The 14,376-nt window shown below is 30.9% G+C and overlaps 3 protein-coding genes across 6 annotated transcripts; 1 reads left to right on the top strand and 2 right to left on the bottom strand.

The window, feature by feature from the left end:
- The first annotated feature begins 3,482 nt into the window (after positions 1-3,482).
- Positions 3,483-12,824, top strand: LOC122566823 (probable serine/threonine-protein kinase DDB_G0282963). 4 transcript variants are annotated; one of them, XM_043724610.1, is made up of 9 exons: positions 3,483-3,525; positions 5,224-5,394; positions 5,471-5,607; positions 5,734-5,893; positions 5,963-6,094; positions 6,253-6,467; positions 6,593-12,392; positions 12,460-12,518; positions 12,616-12,824. In XM_043724610.1, the coding sequence occupies exons 2-9, from the start codon at positions 5,247-5,249 to the stop codon at positions 12,706-12,708; spliced, it is 6,744 nt and encodes a 2,247-aa protein (XP_043580545.1). In that variant the 5' UTR covers positions 3,483-3,525; positions 5,224-5,246; the 3' UTR covers positions 12,709-12,824. The 4 variants fall into 4 exon arrangements, with proteins under 4 accessions (XP_043580545.1, XP_043580546.1, XP_043580543.1 ...); XM_043724611.1 differs by having other exon boundaries at positions 3,492-3,520; XM_043724608.1 differs by lacking the exon at positions 3,483-3,525 and adding an exon at positions 4,516-4,803.
- On the bottom strand, positions 3,808-4,505 carry LOC122566838. The gene is made up of 2 exons (XM_043724669.1): positions 4,307-4,505; positions 3,808-4,209 (listed from the first exon to the last, which is right to left on the bottom strand). Exon 2 carries the CDS (start codon positions 4,196-4,198, stop codon positions 3,959-3,961), a length of 240 nt encoding a protein of 79 aa, XP_043580604.1. The 5' UTR covers positions 4,199-4,209; positions 4,307-4,505; the 3' UTR covers positions 3,808-3,958.
- Positions 12,825-12,963: 139 nt separating the features above from the next.
- LOC122566837 (activated RNA polymerase II transcriptional coactivator p15) lies at positions 12,964-14,165 on the bottom strand. Its single transcript, XM_043724668.1, has 4 exons — positions 14,037-14,165; positions 13,710-13,779; positions 13,310-13,526; positions 12,964-13,234 (listed from the first exon to the last, which is right to left on the bottom strand). The coding sequence occupies exons 2-4, from the start codon at positions 13,758-13,760 to the stop codon at positions 13,152-13,154; spliced, it is 351 nt and encodes a 116-aa protein (XP_043580603.1). The 5' UTR covers positions 13,761-13,779; positions 14,037-14,165; the 3' UTR covers positions 12,964-13,151.
- Positions 14,166-14,376: the final 211 nt, after the last annotated feature.

A 14,376-nucleotide genomic window follows, 5' to 3' on the forward strand; every position in this document is an offset into this window, starting at 1 on the left:
TTTATCAACTTATAATTAGTTTCACAGTAATGGTAGAAAAATTCATTCGTTCTGTTATACGCGAGCTTTGACGTAGACAATTTCTGCATATAAATAATTTCAATGCACATCTACGTACGTACTTGCGAATAATCCTTATGCATTATAAACTACGAAATTTACTCCGTACTTTCCAAAGTGCTGTACAAAAATGTATTTATCAGGTGACCGCTCATCGTGTCAAGATTATCCAAAAAAAATTCTTTCACGCGCGATTAACTCGAACATATTTACGTAAAATTACAGCTTAATGATACAGGTACATGCAATGGTAGATATAAATACTCAGACATAACATAAATGTTATTCGTCGATAGAATAAGATAAATGACTGAAAAAAAAAAATCGATAATTGAGCGAACGAAAGAGGGCGAACACAAGAGCGTATAAAATTACATGCTGACATTAATGTTAATGTCTACTTGAACATGTTGGGCGTTAATGTCTGAATAAACATATTTAGCCAGAGTAATGGCTAACTTAATTGAACATATATATATATATACCGTAACAATAGACCACGATGACGATAAAAAATAAATATAATTTTCAAGATGTACGTGATCACTGCGTAGTGTAAATTACTACTTTATTCTTACAAAGCAGCTCTCGGTAGATACGCGAAAAGGTTTTGCACATCGACTTTTAATGCAATATCATATACATATATATATATATATATATATATATAAGTTTAACGCTATATCGTGTTAGTCATCTATAATATGAACGATAAAGGGAAAAGGCGGACACTCCGAGCGTGTAATTAATGAATAATTTTTCGAATATTTTATTTACATAGAAACTAAGTCTAAGTCTGATGGTAACGCTTCGCACGAAAATCACTCTGAAAACGATTGAAAACGATTTGTTTCTCAACAATGTAACAAAGTAAAGCTTCTATACATGATAAATAATATAAAAGTGTCTGCTGAGCGGTAAGTTTAGCACAGTTTTGTATACCTATAGAGTAAGACTAAGAACGGAAGTCTGAAAATTTGTCAAGTATACTTCAACCTGACTGATTATAAAAGAAGTAAAATATGTGGAATAACATTTTTCTGTTTAAGTTCTCTTCTTGCTTCATGCTCAAAAAGATAGAGTTTGAATAAATTTCCAAAATTATTTTTCTCGGAAACAAAGCCTCTTGAGAAAATATTTTATTATTATCATTATTATTATTAGCCGTGTTCAAGAATATTTGATAAATTTTTAAACTTGATCTTTTGTCGAAAACCAAGCCTCGGACGAAAAAATATTATTCTATATTTCTTTCTTATTTCTTCGCAAGGAATCACCTTCCACCCGCTTGACATATTATTTGGTTGCAGCCTGTATTTCTTTACAAGATTGTCGCAAGTGCCTGAAAAATAGTGGTTGATCTTACTCTAATAGCGATGATTATCTTATTAGAGGATACAGCCTTACTTGGCCATCTTGTATGTGTGTATGTATGTATGCGTATTGTAGACTGTACATTGTACATGCAATGTGTGCAACATCTATTTAACCGTTAACTGATAAGAAACTCGAGGGGATGTAACTATCACGACAAATTGGATGTGAAAAATGTATGATTGTGTTTGTACAAAAATTTCAATAGGTACTTGTACTCTTATCTCATTACATTTGAAAGTCTCGATGTAATATGTATAATATCTAGTAATAAGTAAAGAGTTTAAGTATGGATTTCTAAGAAACGAAATATCTGCTTGACTTTATAAAAGTTATTTTGATATTTTCACCGATAAATTTAAAAGAAAAAAAATTAAATTTTAGTCTGTGAAGATAATGATGTCAATTAGAAGTAATTTAGTAAACAATTAATAATATGAAATTCAATGTTATACGATATTTTATAATCATGGTACAACTAAAAAGATGGTAATTTTATATGGAAAACCTTTCATATATTCACTATATGAAAATATCTTTTGTTCATATCAATATCATGAATTAGTTATCGTGACTTGATCGTATTTTCAGTATAGGTACACGTAACTATAGTAATTAGTTTTATTTGCATTATATAGATAGTTTATACAAATATTGCACAGTATGTCATCCCTTGATATGATTTCTATTAGTTCACGGCAATATTTGATTTAGATATGTCACATATGTCTCATGTTTATAAATCATTGCAACTTATCAATCCAACAGTTTTTTAGAAAAGTAATGAGTAATTATCAACGGTTAATTTGCATTTATTTTTTGTACATATATATACATATAATATATGTGCGTCAAGCAAACACGTGTGTTACATATAAGTAAATTTGATTTTACATAATTTGATAAAAATTGAATTTTTGCAAAAAGAATAGTTTACAAAAAACGAATGCAAAAAATTGCGTAACATACCCTACGAGATGCTAAAGCAATCACCCTGATTGGTCAAGCCGTCCCGGGGAAACCGATGAACACAGCATGAAATCGGTGCAAAAATATTAATTTAAAAAAAAGAGATAGATTACGATGACCAAATCGAAAAACATTTTTTAACAGGGTCAATCGGAGAACATGCCCTACAAGATGCAAAAAGGATCATATTCCGATTCGTTAAGCCGTTTCGAAGGAATCGGCGAACATGAAAAATAAATTAATATACATACCAAATTGAGATATTCTTCCTTCCTACCTTTCTCAAATCGGTATAAAAATATATATTGATATATTAACAAAGTCTTCGGCATTCAAAATTTTTCTATTTTGTCGCACGCATTCATCTACCTATCTAATTTATTCCGATTTTGGTATACATTTAGTTTTCGGTATATTTAAATATCTCTGCAAATAAAACAGAATATTGTCCCGAGTCTTCTTTAAGAAGCTCTTTTCTTAACATGACTCGAATAAATTTAAGTTTAGCTGCTCTATAAGATACGAATAATAGTTTTATAAAAACTCATCAGAGTGACGAGCCGCAACTTTTCCCAAACAACTAAATACATATCGTTTCACTTGAAGATATTTCCAATTATTGTCATTGTCGTTACTTGGTTTATAAGACAGTATTTTTCAGAATCTCCGTAACAGTGTGGATAAGATCTCAGAAATTGATAACATATTTGTTATGCTGTAATAAAAAATATAAGTTTGCAAATACATTTTTAATCGATGTATGATTGCAATTATCTCAAGAGAATTTAATCGTTGTCGTTAAATTGTTAAATATTTTAAAGCGCATTGTAATATATGTATACATGTGTACATACATATGTGCATATCGTTTCTAGTGTAACACGTAACCAGAGGGATATTTTTACCATAAATTTTTACTTTTGTTCAGTTTACCACACTCGTCTGTTACTTTACCAACTTTATGAGTTGCATTGAATATAATTCCTACACTCACTACTGTAAATCGCAGAGGGCGTAAGAAACACTCCGATTTTTTTACACGATCGGTATTTTAGAATATGGTACACGATATCCCATAAGATGCAAGGTCTAACTGTATACTCGTCTGTGGTTTCAAGTATTGTATGAAAAATAGTATTCAATTTGCACAATAAATCAAATCATTTTCAGTTTATGCCACATTTTAATTAAGTGTTTCAATCAGAAATTTCGTTGTTACGAAATACGATATTACAATCAAATATTCATCGTATACTTTTGTGTGTGTGTGTGTGTGTGTGTGTGTGTGTGTGTATATAACATTTGTTTACATCGTTGTTATTCATAATCTTTATTATATGTAATTAATAATTGAATACCATTATAAAGTACAATATGGGATGAAGTACATATAGACAATTCAAATATAATCAGTTAACAATTTATTAATATTACATAATACTATTATTAAAGATAATAGAAATAATAAACGGATTTATATTTACGTTTACATTTATGTTTACTCATTTGCTTTAAATTAAAATTATATGTGTACGTTAAATTTGATCAACCTAGTCTAGTCTTTTTGATATTGCGCTTCTATTTCTGCAATACGTTTCAACTGTCGTTTCTCATTACATTCCTCGATAAAATTCATTAAATGAGCATGTTGTTCTTTACTCATAGGCTCAAACTTTTTCTTCTCATTCTGTACCCATTCTTCGATACTTTCTGCTTGATTCAAATAGTAATAAATACCAATGGGAAATAATATGTATGACATCATTCTTCCAACCTCCATTTGCCAATTTCCCATTTCTTAAAAATCTAAAAAAATTAAATTTAAGTAAAACACATTATATATAGTAATTACTTATAACAATCACGACTGTGTTTATAGCTTGCAATATTTCAAAGTACATACAGGTTCTTACTAAATAATGCAGAATGATTACTTTTGTCGTAAATAATAAGGGGTAATCCTGTTGAACCTTGATAAACAATACATAATATCAGATAATATTAAACGCTGTACAATGATATATCATATACTGTATTACTAGAAGACATGTTTTCGTATTTCCGTCTAAACAACTAACAATGTATAATAACATCTAGGACGTACTTACTTACGAAATGCTTAAATTTATAAAAAGTTCCTTCCACTTTCACTGATATGGAGGAAAATATAAATAGTTTCAATGGTGGTAACATTGCTTCGCGTAAAAGATACTCCATTCAACATCCCTCAAGATTTGTATTATAATATTGTTTCAAAGTGTCTGTACACTATGCTGTGATACGTTTTGTTTGAGCATTTCTAAAAATGATTATAACTTCTCAATGATAATTGCAGACTTCAAATGACGATAAGCATTATGGAAACATTATTACCTTCGGAAATAGCTAGATTAGTTTTCGGTAAGGGTAATATGACATGTACTTATCTTACGCGTCCTATTATGATAACCTATTATTTGGCGGGAATGTAGAAAGCAATAAAACACAGAGATTCAGTGATATCATCTTTGACAACATGTTAGAAGTTTATAATAATAATATTGCTTTAATTATATACACTAAAATATCGTAAGAAAAGTAACGAGAAAAGTAACACAAATGAACGAATCAATGTTGCACCGAATACACACAGATATTAAATATAATAAGTATAACATTATTATAACAAGTGATATTTTATTTTTAGACATATACATATATATATATATATATATGCATAAAGGATGTATAATTTACACAACATAGTATATAGATTTTTCAAAAGTTTCATTGGATTTTCTTACATATGATTTGTGAGAGTTTTTAAATAATCAATTTTAGGGTACCTTGAAAGTCAAACATGTATGGAAGCTGCTAAAGTATTTTTAGAGACCTCTCCGCACTTACAAGAGTGCCGTACTGTAATTTCAAATGGAAAACGATTCAGTGCTAAAGTTAATGGAATGACCTTAATAGATGTCATTGAAAAATTTTTTGCTATTAATTCAACTGGTAAGATTTCAATACAAATATAAAATTCACGAACAAAAATATCGTTTGTTTTATTCCGCTAGTATTTATTTTATAGTTCATGAATACCTTAGCAATATAGCTAATCACGACCAGTCAAAGCATAGTGAAGACTTACTCCAACAGTTAAAATTTCTTATTGAAGAATCTTGGGGAGGAGATTTTAGTGTTAACAAAGTTAATGTTCTTTCACAGGTATATACAAATTATAAAAATTTATTAATTACGATTAAATGTTATGTTGTTCGTATTTCTATAATACCGTATTAATAATCGTAATGTGTCCTGCTACTTTTGTACCACTTATTTACATATTTACAGACTAATTCTCAAATATGCAATGGCTCTCCCATAATATCGAGTAGTAGTACACGTAAAAGACGTTATAGTAATAACGAACGTGAGCGATGTAAACGTACAAAAGTAACATTAAATACATCACAACAACCTGATTCACCCTCTGCTCAAGGTATATCAAAAGGTACAAGGTCAAGGACATACATACGATATTAGGATCTAATAATTTTCTAACATTTTTTTGTTGCTACAGCACATAATTTCGATAATGTAGAAGCAACTCCATTGGTAAGTTTACCAGGTCATATGGATATATTAGAATTATCAAAATCTATCACTAATATCAAAGAGAGGAAATATAATAGCTCTATACAACAACATGAAGGTTTGTTCAATTTGAAGATAACAATAATTAGGATGAAAATGATAGTAACAATAATACAATAAGTTTAATAATTTTTCGACATATATGTATAATCATAGTTAGATAGTAAGGGTAAAGGAATGTGGAAATTGTCATTTAGCTCTTAATGCTTGAATTAGGCGGTGATATGAACATTCAGAACATACAAGATATTGTCACAAGTAATGCATGTACAGAAAACGATATGAAAAATCTGCACATGCTTGATAAGTGTACCGCGGCGACAAGTACAGAAGAATTATTGAGCTACTCGTGCGCAGAAGTTCAAACTATCCCATATGATACATTGGAATCTGAATCAGAAAGTAATGATGAACCAATAGAAAATCTTAGTGTAAGTAATACTGACGATATATCTAATACTACTAGCGATTACTAATTATTTATATAATACTACTAACGATTTCTATAACAATAACTTCTCAATTGATTTTTAACTTTTTGTAATCTGTATTATAGTTATTAACGAAAGAGCTGTTAAACCGTACCGAGTTACAAGAGCGAATTGCTGAGAATATAAATAAAGCAATACTTCCAACAGATGTGTCATTGAAAGATGAAAATTTAAATGATCCTCTAAATGGTGAAGCAAATACCTCTATTATGGCGGAACTAAATAACACGATTAAATCAATAGTAGAAGCAACAGAGACTGATCCTGTGTTTGAAAAGTTTCTTGAAGAAATCATCGGGCCATACACAGAAACTGATGCAAGTCATGACGAAGATATTGAAGTTAAACAAAAAGCAAAGTTTCTTGATGGCTCACAAGATAAACAAAGTGAAGTGATTTTAAACAACAATAATCCATTAGAATCTATAATATTAGATGTCAAATCGTCCACAGAATTAGATGGAACAATAAATGCAGATATTCCATTAAAGCACAGACTTCGTAGTTCTTCTAGACAACAAAATATTCGTAATGAAGACGAACAACGTGACCAAGAGAAGGAATATAATATGTTGGAAGATCAAAACGCCGCTGCAGTATTAAGTATAATAAACGCAAATATCGTTAACGACAAATCGGCAAACGATAAAAGAACGAAAGAAATTGTATGTGCGTTGGACAATAATAGCGAAAAAGAATTACCAACATTTCAAATTCCTCTTGATAAAGATACAGGGCAAATTGAAAAATTAACAACTGATGCTACTCAAAAAAACGGTAATAACGTTGTTACAACGATTCAAGGTAATGATATGGAGTCAAAGAGTAAAAGATCGTCGGCAAAACGGTCACGACATACGAAGCATAAAGAACAGAAACCAAAAGGTAGCATAAACAATTATACATCTGAACAAAACGTAATAACAATGCCAACATTGGTAATATGTTCGAAAGAAGAAATAAATAATATATTATCGACAAATTCTTACCCGCTGACTCGTCCAATAACATCTACTGCAAATTCGAGGTTCATTCCTATTGTTCCCAAAGGACCGATAATCAATAAAACGAATAAAGATTTCGTGGAAACATTATATCTAACAACCGTAAATGTCGCTCAAAAAGTAACGTCACCACTCTGTAGTACGTCAAACGATTTAAAAAACTTTATTTCTTGTGCAATAACAATGGCAGCTATAACAACTACGACGACAATAACAACAACGGCGAAGACGACGATGACGACAACGACAACGACAACGACCACGACCTCGAAAGTACACACATCTCAAAAAGAAGATAATAACAAAATAAACAATAATAAAGAGAAAAACAGAACCATACATAATATTAATAATTTTATTGGTAATTCAATTACAAATCCCATAGTGTCCAATACCGTCAAATCAGTTGCTGGAGAATCAATAACCCTGTATAGCAATGAAACTAGCACCAAAACATTACTAGATAGTTCAAGCATGCCTATGATAAATATAGAAGATAACATTAGCTTATCCACTTCTGGATTATCTCCATACATAAAATTTAATTGGAATAAGAGCAATCAAAACTTATCAGATATTGACTTGACATCTGTCATTCAGGATGCAAAAGTTGTTGCTCCGTTAAAAACGAACAATATCGTTAATGATCACCATCTTTCAGCTTCAAAAAATACCGATTGTGATATCATTAATAAACGTACTCCGAGGTCGTTGCTGAGGAGTAGATCGAAAAATTATAGATTAAGTTTATCAACACCAAGAAAAAGAAACAGTCATATAAGAGCTCTTGATTTTAACACGCCGATGAAGACAACTGTATCCGATAAAATGGTCAATGAAAACAAAGGGGTGCGTTTTTCTTCGGAATCCGCAAAACTCGTTACATCTGTATGTAGAACTTCTCTTTACAAATCGCCACCGCTTTCTAATACTACCACATCTACTCATAAAACTAAGTCTCCATTAAAACATTGCCAACTTCCGATAGCGACGAGAAGTCCAGTACCAAAGCTTATGGGCGAATGGGAGAAATATAACGGACTTGGGATAATTATAGGCGATGCCTCTCCATGTTCAAATATCAACGTTTCTTCGGAAAACAAACTTGTCAAGATCCAATCCAAGTCGCTGGAACTTACGAAAGGCACATGGGATGCAGATTTACGGAAAGCTCTACACATTGGTATAGACGAGGATCACCAAGGAACGAATATATCCACAAGTAACAAGAGAACGAATTCTACAAAGATTGCTAAGAAGGGCAAGCGCAATTTACGCACATCGAAAGGAAAAAGTAAAAATATTTCGCCAAAGGAAGATAAGATTGTGCAAGATGTAAAAAACGAATGTACCATGGGAAAATGGAATGTAATGGAATCATCGATCATAGAAAGCATAGATCGTAACGCATCCGAAGCGAAGGAAGACTTTCTAGACACTGGGATTAACAATACTCTGGAAGTAAATTTTTCTAACGTGAAACCAGCAGTAAATAAAAGTAAGCTTGTTGTTGAACAGAAGACTGCTCAGCATCAATTATTAGCAAAGAGTAATCATTTACATGAAAATGCAACGATAACAACAACAGCCAATAACTTATCATTCGAAAGGAAAAATATGAAAAAGTATGCTCAATTGAAAACGTTGAAGACCAATTTAAATAAATACAATCGAATTGAGAAGAAACCATATTTAGAGAACGACATCATTTCCATAGACGCCACACAGCATTCAGAACTTACGACAGCTTCTGTCGATATTACACAGCAATTAGTACAAATACCTAATATGATCGATCACGAAACACCGAAAAAATTTGAAAATCCTTCTAGTGTTCCACCAACACCAAGATTGCTCAGTCCAAGCAGCAATACAACACCGTTTGTTAAATTTAGCGAAGATTCTACTAAAATACGTTCTTTCATAAATACACCAGAATTTCCAAAAACGCCTTGCATTACATTGACTCCAAAAATCTCGGAAGAAACTACCACAGACAATATAAAAAAAGGAACATTTGATATTTATTCTCCGTATTATAAACCAACTTCTGAGCAAAATCAACGTGAAAAACAGACAAAACCGGGTAATAATATCGAAAAATCATCCACAGTACCAGTACAATGTACAAACCAATCTATACAGAAAAACATTATCAATTCTACGAACACGTATCAAGCTTGTGTATCTACGAAATTAGAAATAACACAGTTCGAAGTAATCAAAGAGAATTTGCCGAAAGAAGAAGCAATAAAAGAACTTAAAATATCAGCTAATTCACGGGATTCGACTTATTATACGAAAACTGATTGTATTGAGAATGGTGTTACTCAACATAACGTGAATAAAGATATGTATGAAAAAATGAATGTCGATAATGAAAAATATTTGCCGAATAGCGAAGGATCGGATGATAGCGATGCATCGATATTATCTTCCTCTTCATCCCCATCCTCGTCAACATCGTCGTCGTCTTCGTCGTCGTCGTCGTCGTCGTCGTCGTCTTCGTCGTCGTCGTCGTCGTCGTCGTCGTCTTCATCGTCGTCATCATCATCATCATCGTCGTCGTCGTCACCATCATCAACTATCTTAACTAATTTAAAAACTTTTAATAAAAAAAGCAAAAATATTACAAATCAAGTTTGTATCAATATAAATAGCGATTCGACACGCAAAATTAAAAATGTTGTAGAAACAATAAACGAAGAAAGAACTGAATGTTCAACAATTTCAGAAAATAATACTCTAGGATTAAAAATTAAACCAACCAATGCAGAAGAGGCAATTATTACTTTAAGAAAATGTGAATCCTCACCCTCAAAAGTGTTTTCAATATTAAAGAATGAAGAGGATTGTAAAACTAATATGAAAGAAACACCTGCCAAAGATGAAACTTTGAATGAAGCAGATATTTCTGAGACTCCCAATAGTTCAAAGATCGGTATAGAGAATCTAACTAATCTATCTTCGAAAATTTCCGCATTAATAACTTCGGGAGATCGAAACTTTTCAAAATCGAATCAACATTTAATTATGGAAAATTCTACAAATAAAAGATTTAAACAGAAGCCCAAAGTGATCAATATACAACATTTAAGATCGAATTCTTTGATTACTTTTAAACCAACTAAATCCATAAAACATTCTTCCATGGAAAAAAGGCAAAGCTCTCTAACTATAGATAAAAAGTTAGTTGTCCAATTGGAGGCAAAAAGACAACGTATGATAGCAAAATTTCGTGAAATACCTAAAACTAATCTTACCAGAGATAAAAGTCAGCAAGGTCGAATCATTTTCAGAGGTAAGAATAATATTAGTTTAAAGAAAAAGAGCAATCAGTACAAATATAGTCAGAAGAGTGAGAATAAATTCAGTGAGATGAAAAGAAAGAAGAAAAGAAAAAAGTGGATGGAAGAATCAAATCATCCTAACAATAACCTAAATAATACAAGTAATAATAATAATAGCAACAACAACAATAATAACAACAAATATAGTGATGATAGTGACAATAATTGTGACGACACTGATAATAATATCGATAACTACAATGCTAGTAATGCTGGCATGAATAGCAGCAATAATAAACATAATAATGATAATAGTAATAGTAATAATAATGACGATGACAAATGCACAAAGCATTCATCCATTGATGGTGCATCAGAAAGTAAACTATATAACTTGGAAGATTCAGAAGAAAAAGATAATGACAATAAGCATGTACAAAATAATGATTTAGCACTCGAAAATGACACCAAAAGAATCATCGAAATAGCGGTTGACAACATTATGAGTGATGTTGAAGTTAATGTATATCAACAAGCTAATGCGCTTAAAATGGAAAATCAAACTTATAAATCGAAAATTACGGAAAACAGAGGAATAGTAAAATTAGATGTGACAGGGAATCCAGAAATGCGAAACGAGATTGACACGGAAATTGAAAAAGGCGACAGTAATACCATTAATAAAGTTATTTTACATGGGAATGAATGCAATGGTACAAGAAACGACTGCAGTTATAATAGAGAAGATACATATAAGTTAAGGGAATACCCGAAATATAATAGTGGTAAAACAACAAGTACTTTATTAAAATCAAAAGTTGATCAAGTAAAGCGAGATTTGTTTAGTGACGAGGAACAAGTATTTAGGAGGGAAGGGGTATCAAATGCTATCGAATATTCGATTAATCAAAAAAATAATGATGTTCCTTCTATTGAAATACACGATACCGTTAGAAATACAACCACAGAAAATACCAACTCGGAAAATCCAAAGAGTTTATCGCGCGTTCTTCAGTGCTTGCAGCTCGTTCCCACGTATAAGCACGAGTATATAGCCGAATCTCAATGTATGAAATATAATCGTAAAATGGATCTTAATGTAACTATTCCTAACTCGGTGGAATATCATTTCCTATATGACGAAAATGCATCTTCCAAAAAAAGAAGGCGTAGACATAGCAATCATGAATTAGAATTCCAAATTAATATTGTCTTGAACGATAAAAATTGCGATGAAACAATTAAAGTAATGACTGCCACTGACTATGAAGAGATATTTAATTTGCCGCCAAAGACTAGAAAAAGATTAGGAAGCAAGAAATCACCAATTAAGCATGAAAATAATTGTGAAACACTAAACAACCCGTTTATCGATACTTCAACCAAAAAAGGAATGCACGTGAAACCTTTAGCAACTTCGTCCCCTTTGGACGAATCATTTGTGTGCACAAAAAATTGTGTGAAAAAAGTCGCTATTAAAACTGCTACTGTCATGAATGAAAGAAATAACAAGATACTGCACAATAGTAAAAAACGGTTGAACGTAAACGGAATTCGAGGAGTTAATAAAGGTAATTTTAGTTTAAGTAGCAGTATTTGTTTATTAATAGCATAGATTTAATAAATTAATAATTTCAGCCAACACTGCTGCAAAGATTTCAAAAAGGAAGGTTTCAGATTTGAAAGAAAGCAAACAGGTTTGTGATCAATTTAAGCTTCTTTGTTCGTTCATAAAACTTCATAAAAAGTTTACCTGTTATTCTTTGTCTCATTCCCTTTTCTTTTTATTCGTAGACTGAGAAACAGCAATGCACAACAGATCCACAAACACTGTTGAACAATTTAGATCTGGATAAGTTTTTAACTTCAGTCCATGGGCCAGCATGAACAATGATTAATGATTAAGTATTTTAACTTTTTAAAATTGTACAGAAACATAAAACATCGTGTGTGTGTGTGTGTGTGTGTGCGCGCGCGTGTGTGTGTGTATGCTGTATAACATAAATATTCCGTATATTTTTATTATTATTTAATTCCCTGAGAAACTATAATAATATTATAGTTATTGTATTATATAAAAGTTAATTTTGTGAATAGAAGATAAAAGTAGTGATAAGTTTTTAAATTGCTTTGACATATGCATAAGATGGAAAACATGTTTTATTGAAAATACTATTTCATGGATATAACAAACTGATACATGACTGTAACTAAAGATTATATATAAAATGTAGTGTAGTTTGTCTATAAATAGTAATAGAGACATGTATTAAATATTCAATAATCCCAAACCATTGAAATATTTACTAGATACAGAAGAAGATAAATATTCAGGATTTAGACTTTACTGCTTTGTCGACATCATCCACAACAGATAGTAACTTTTGCCATTGAGCTATGCTTAAGCAAATACCTACATAAAGAATAAAATATTTTTCAATCATTGTTATTTACGACATATAAACGCATACAAAAAATGTATTAGTACCTTTCTTTCCAGGCTTTAAATTTGCTTCTTTATCGTAATACATTTCTCTGATGTCAACATATAATTTTCCTTTAAAGTCTCTTATACTAATTTGGCGATTATTTCCCAAATCCCATACAGTATCTTCATCTTTATTAGATTCTCTCTCTGGCATCTTTTTTGATACCTTCCCTTTCTTATCTTCAATTTCTTTCTTCTGCCTCTTTGGCTTTATTTCCTTATATAATAAAGAACAAAAAGAAAAAATATATAATGTATGTATTCTGTATTTACATGTATTTTAAACTCAAAGGAGTACTATATCAATCTTATTCGATATTATTTAACATATGCATGTTCATTATTTATATAATTTAATATAATATTTAATATAAATATACTATAAGTTTGATAGCAATACCTCATCAGTACTGTCATTATCCGTGTATACAAACTCTTTTGACTTCGGCATTTTCTATAAACGTGTTTATCTAAAATAATTTTATATACATTACTTTCAATCGAATTTTAAACGATACTAATCAGTATTTGTACTTAGAAATAATCATTTTACGTCCAAAAGTGTAAGCTAATAGTAATTTCTAGAGACTTAACAGTTTTGTTTGTTATAACCTTTCACAAGTCAACGCATTTACTTACGTATATACATCTTATTTATGTGAGTCAATATACTTTGACCGGAACATTGTAAGTAAATTTACTAGGAACATTATTGTATTAGACTTACCGAGAAAAAGTAAAATGAGGTACGGGTTATTTATTTTAATAATGATTCAAACAATCAAAAATGAACGTTACACGTTACACTTTATATGATTATGTGGCTTACGCACACACACACATGCATCTCGCGCGTGCTTCTACGTAGTAAATACATACATATGTATAATACTTCCGTGTAGCACATTGATTTCCGTTTTTCCCCGACTTTCAAATTTTGAATCGGTTGATATTAATACGTGTCTTGCTATATTTATTGTTTTTGCAATGAATTGCTATGTAAAAGAGAGTATTCTTAAATAGCTTTTGCAAAACGGCTAAAGGTTGTGACAATTAAATACGCTAAA

The sequence above is a fragment of the Bombus pyrosoma genome, linkage group LG4 (assembly GCF_014825855.1).
Source record: "Bombus pyrosoma isolate SC7728 linkage group LG4, ASM1482585v1, whole genome shotgun sequence".
In the NCBI taxonomy this organism is placed as follows: Eukaryota; Metazoa; Arthropoda; class Insecta; order Hymenoptera; family Apidae; genus Bombus; species Bombus pyrosoma.

Excerpts from the sequence above, each read along its gene's own strand:
- LOC122566837 (XM_043724668.1), bottom strand. The coding sequence starts at position 13,760 with ATGCCGAAGTCAAAAGAGTTTGTATACACGGATAATGACAGTACTGAT. Across the intron at positions 13,527-13,709 it reads ATAATGACAGTACTGATGAG|GAAATAAAGCCAAAGAGGCA; the intron begins GTATTGCTATCA and ends TTATTATATAAG. Across the intron at positions 13,235-13,309 it reads TTTAAAGCCTGGAAAGAAAG|GTATTTGCTTAAGCATAGCT; the intron begins GTACTAATACAT and ends TTCTTTATGTAG.
- LOC122566838 (XM_043724669.1), bottom strand. The coding sequence starts at position 4,198 with ATGGGAAATTGGCAAATGGAGGTTGGAAGAATGATGTCATACATATTA.
- LOC122566823 (XM_043724608.1), top strand. The coding sequence starts at position 4,746 with ATGACGATAAGCATTATGGAAACATTATTACCTTCGGAAATAGCTAGA. Across the intron at positions 5,395-5,470 it reads TTTTGCTATTAATTCAACTG|TTCATGAATACCTTAGCAAT; the intron begins GTAAGATTTCAA and ends TTTATTTTATAG. Across the intron at positions 5,608-5,733 it reads AAGTTAATGTTCTTTCACAG|ACTAATTCTCAAATATGCAA; the intron begins GTATATACAAAT and ends ACATATTTACAG.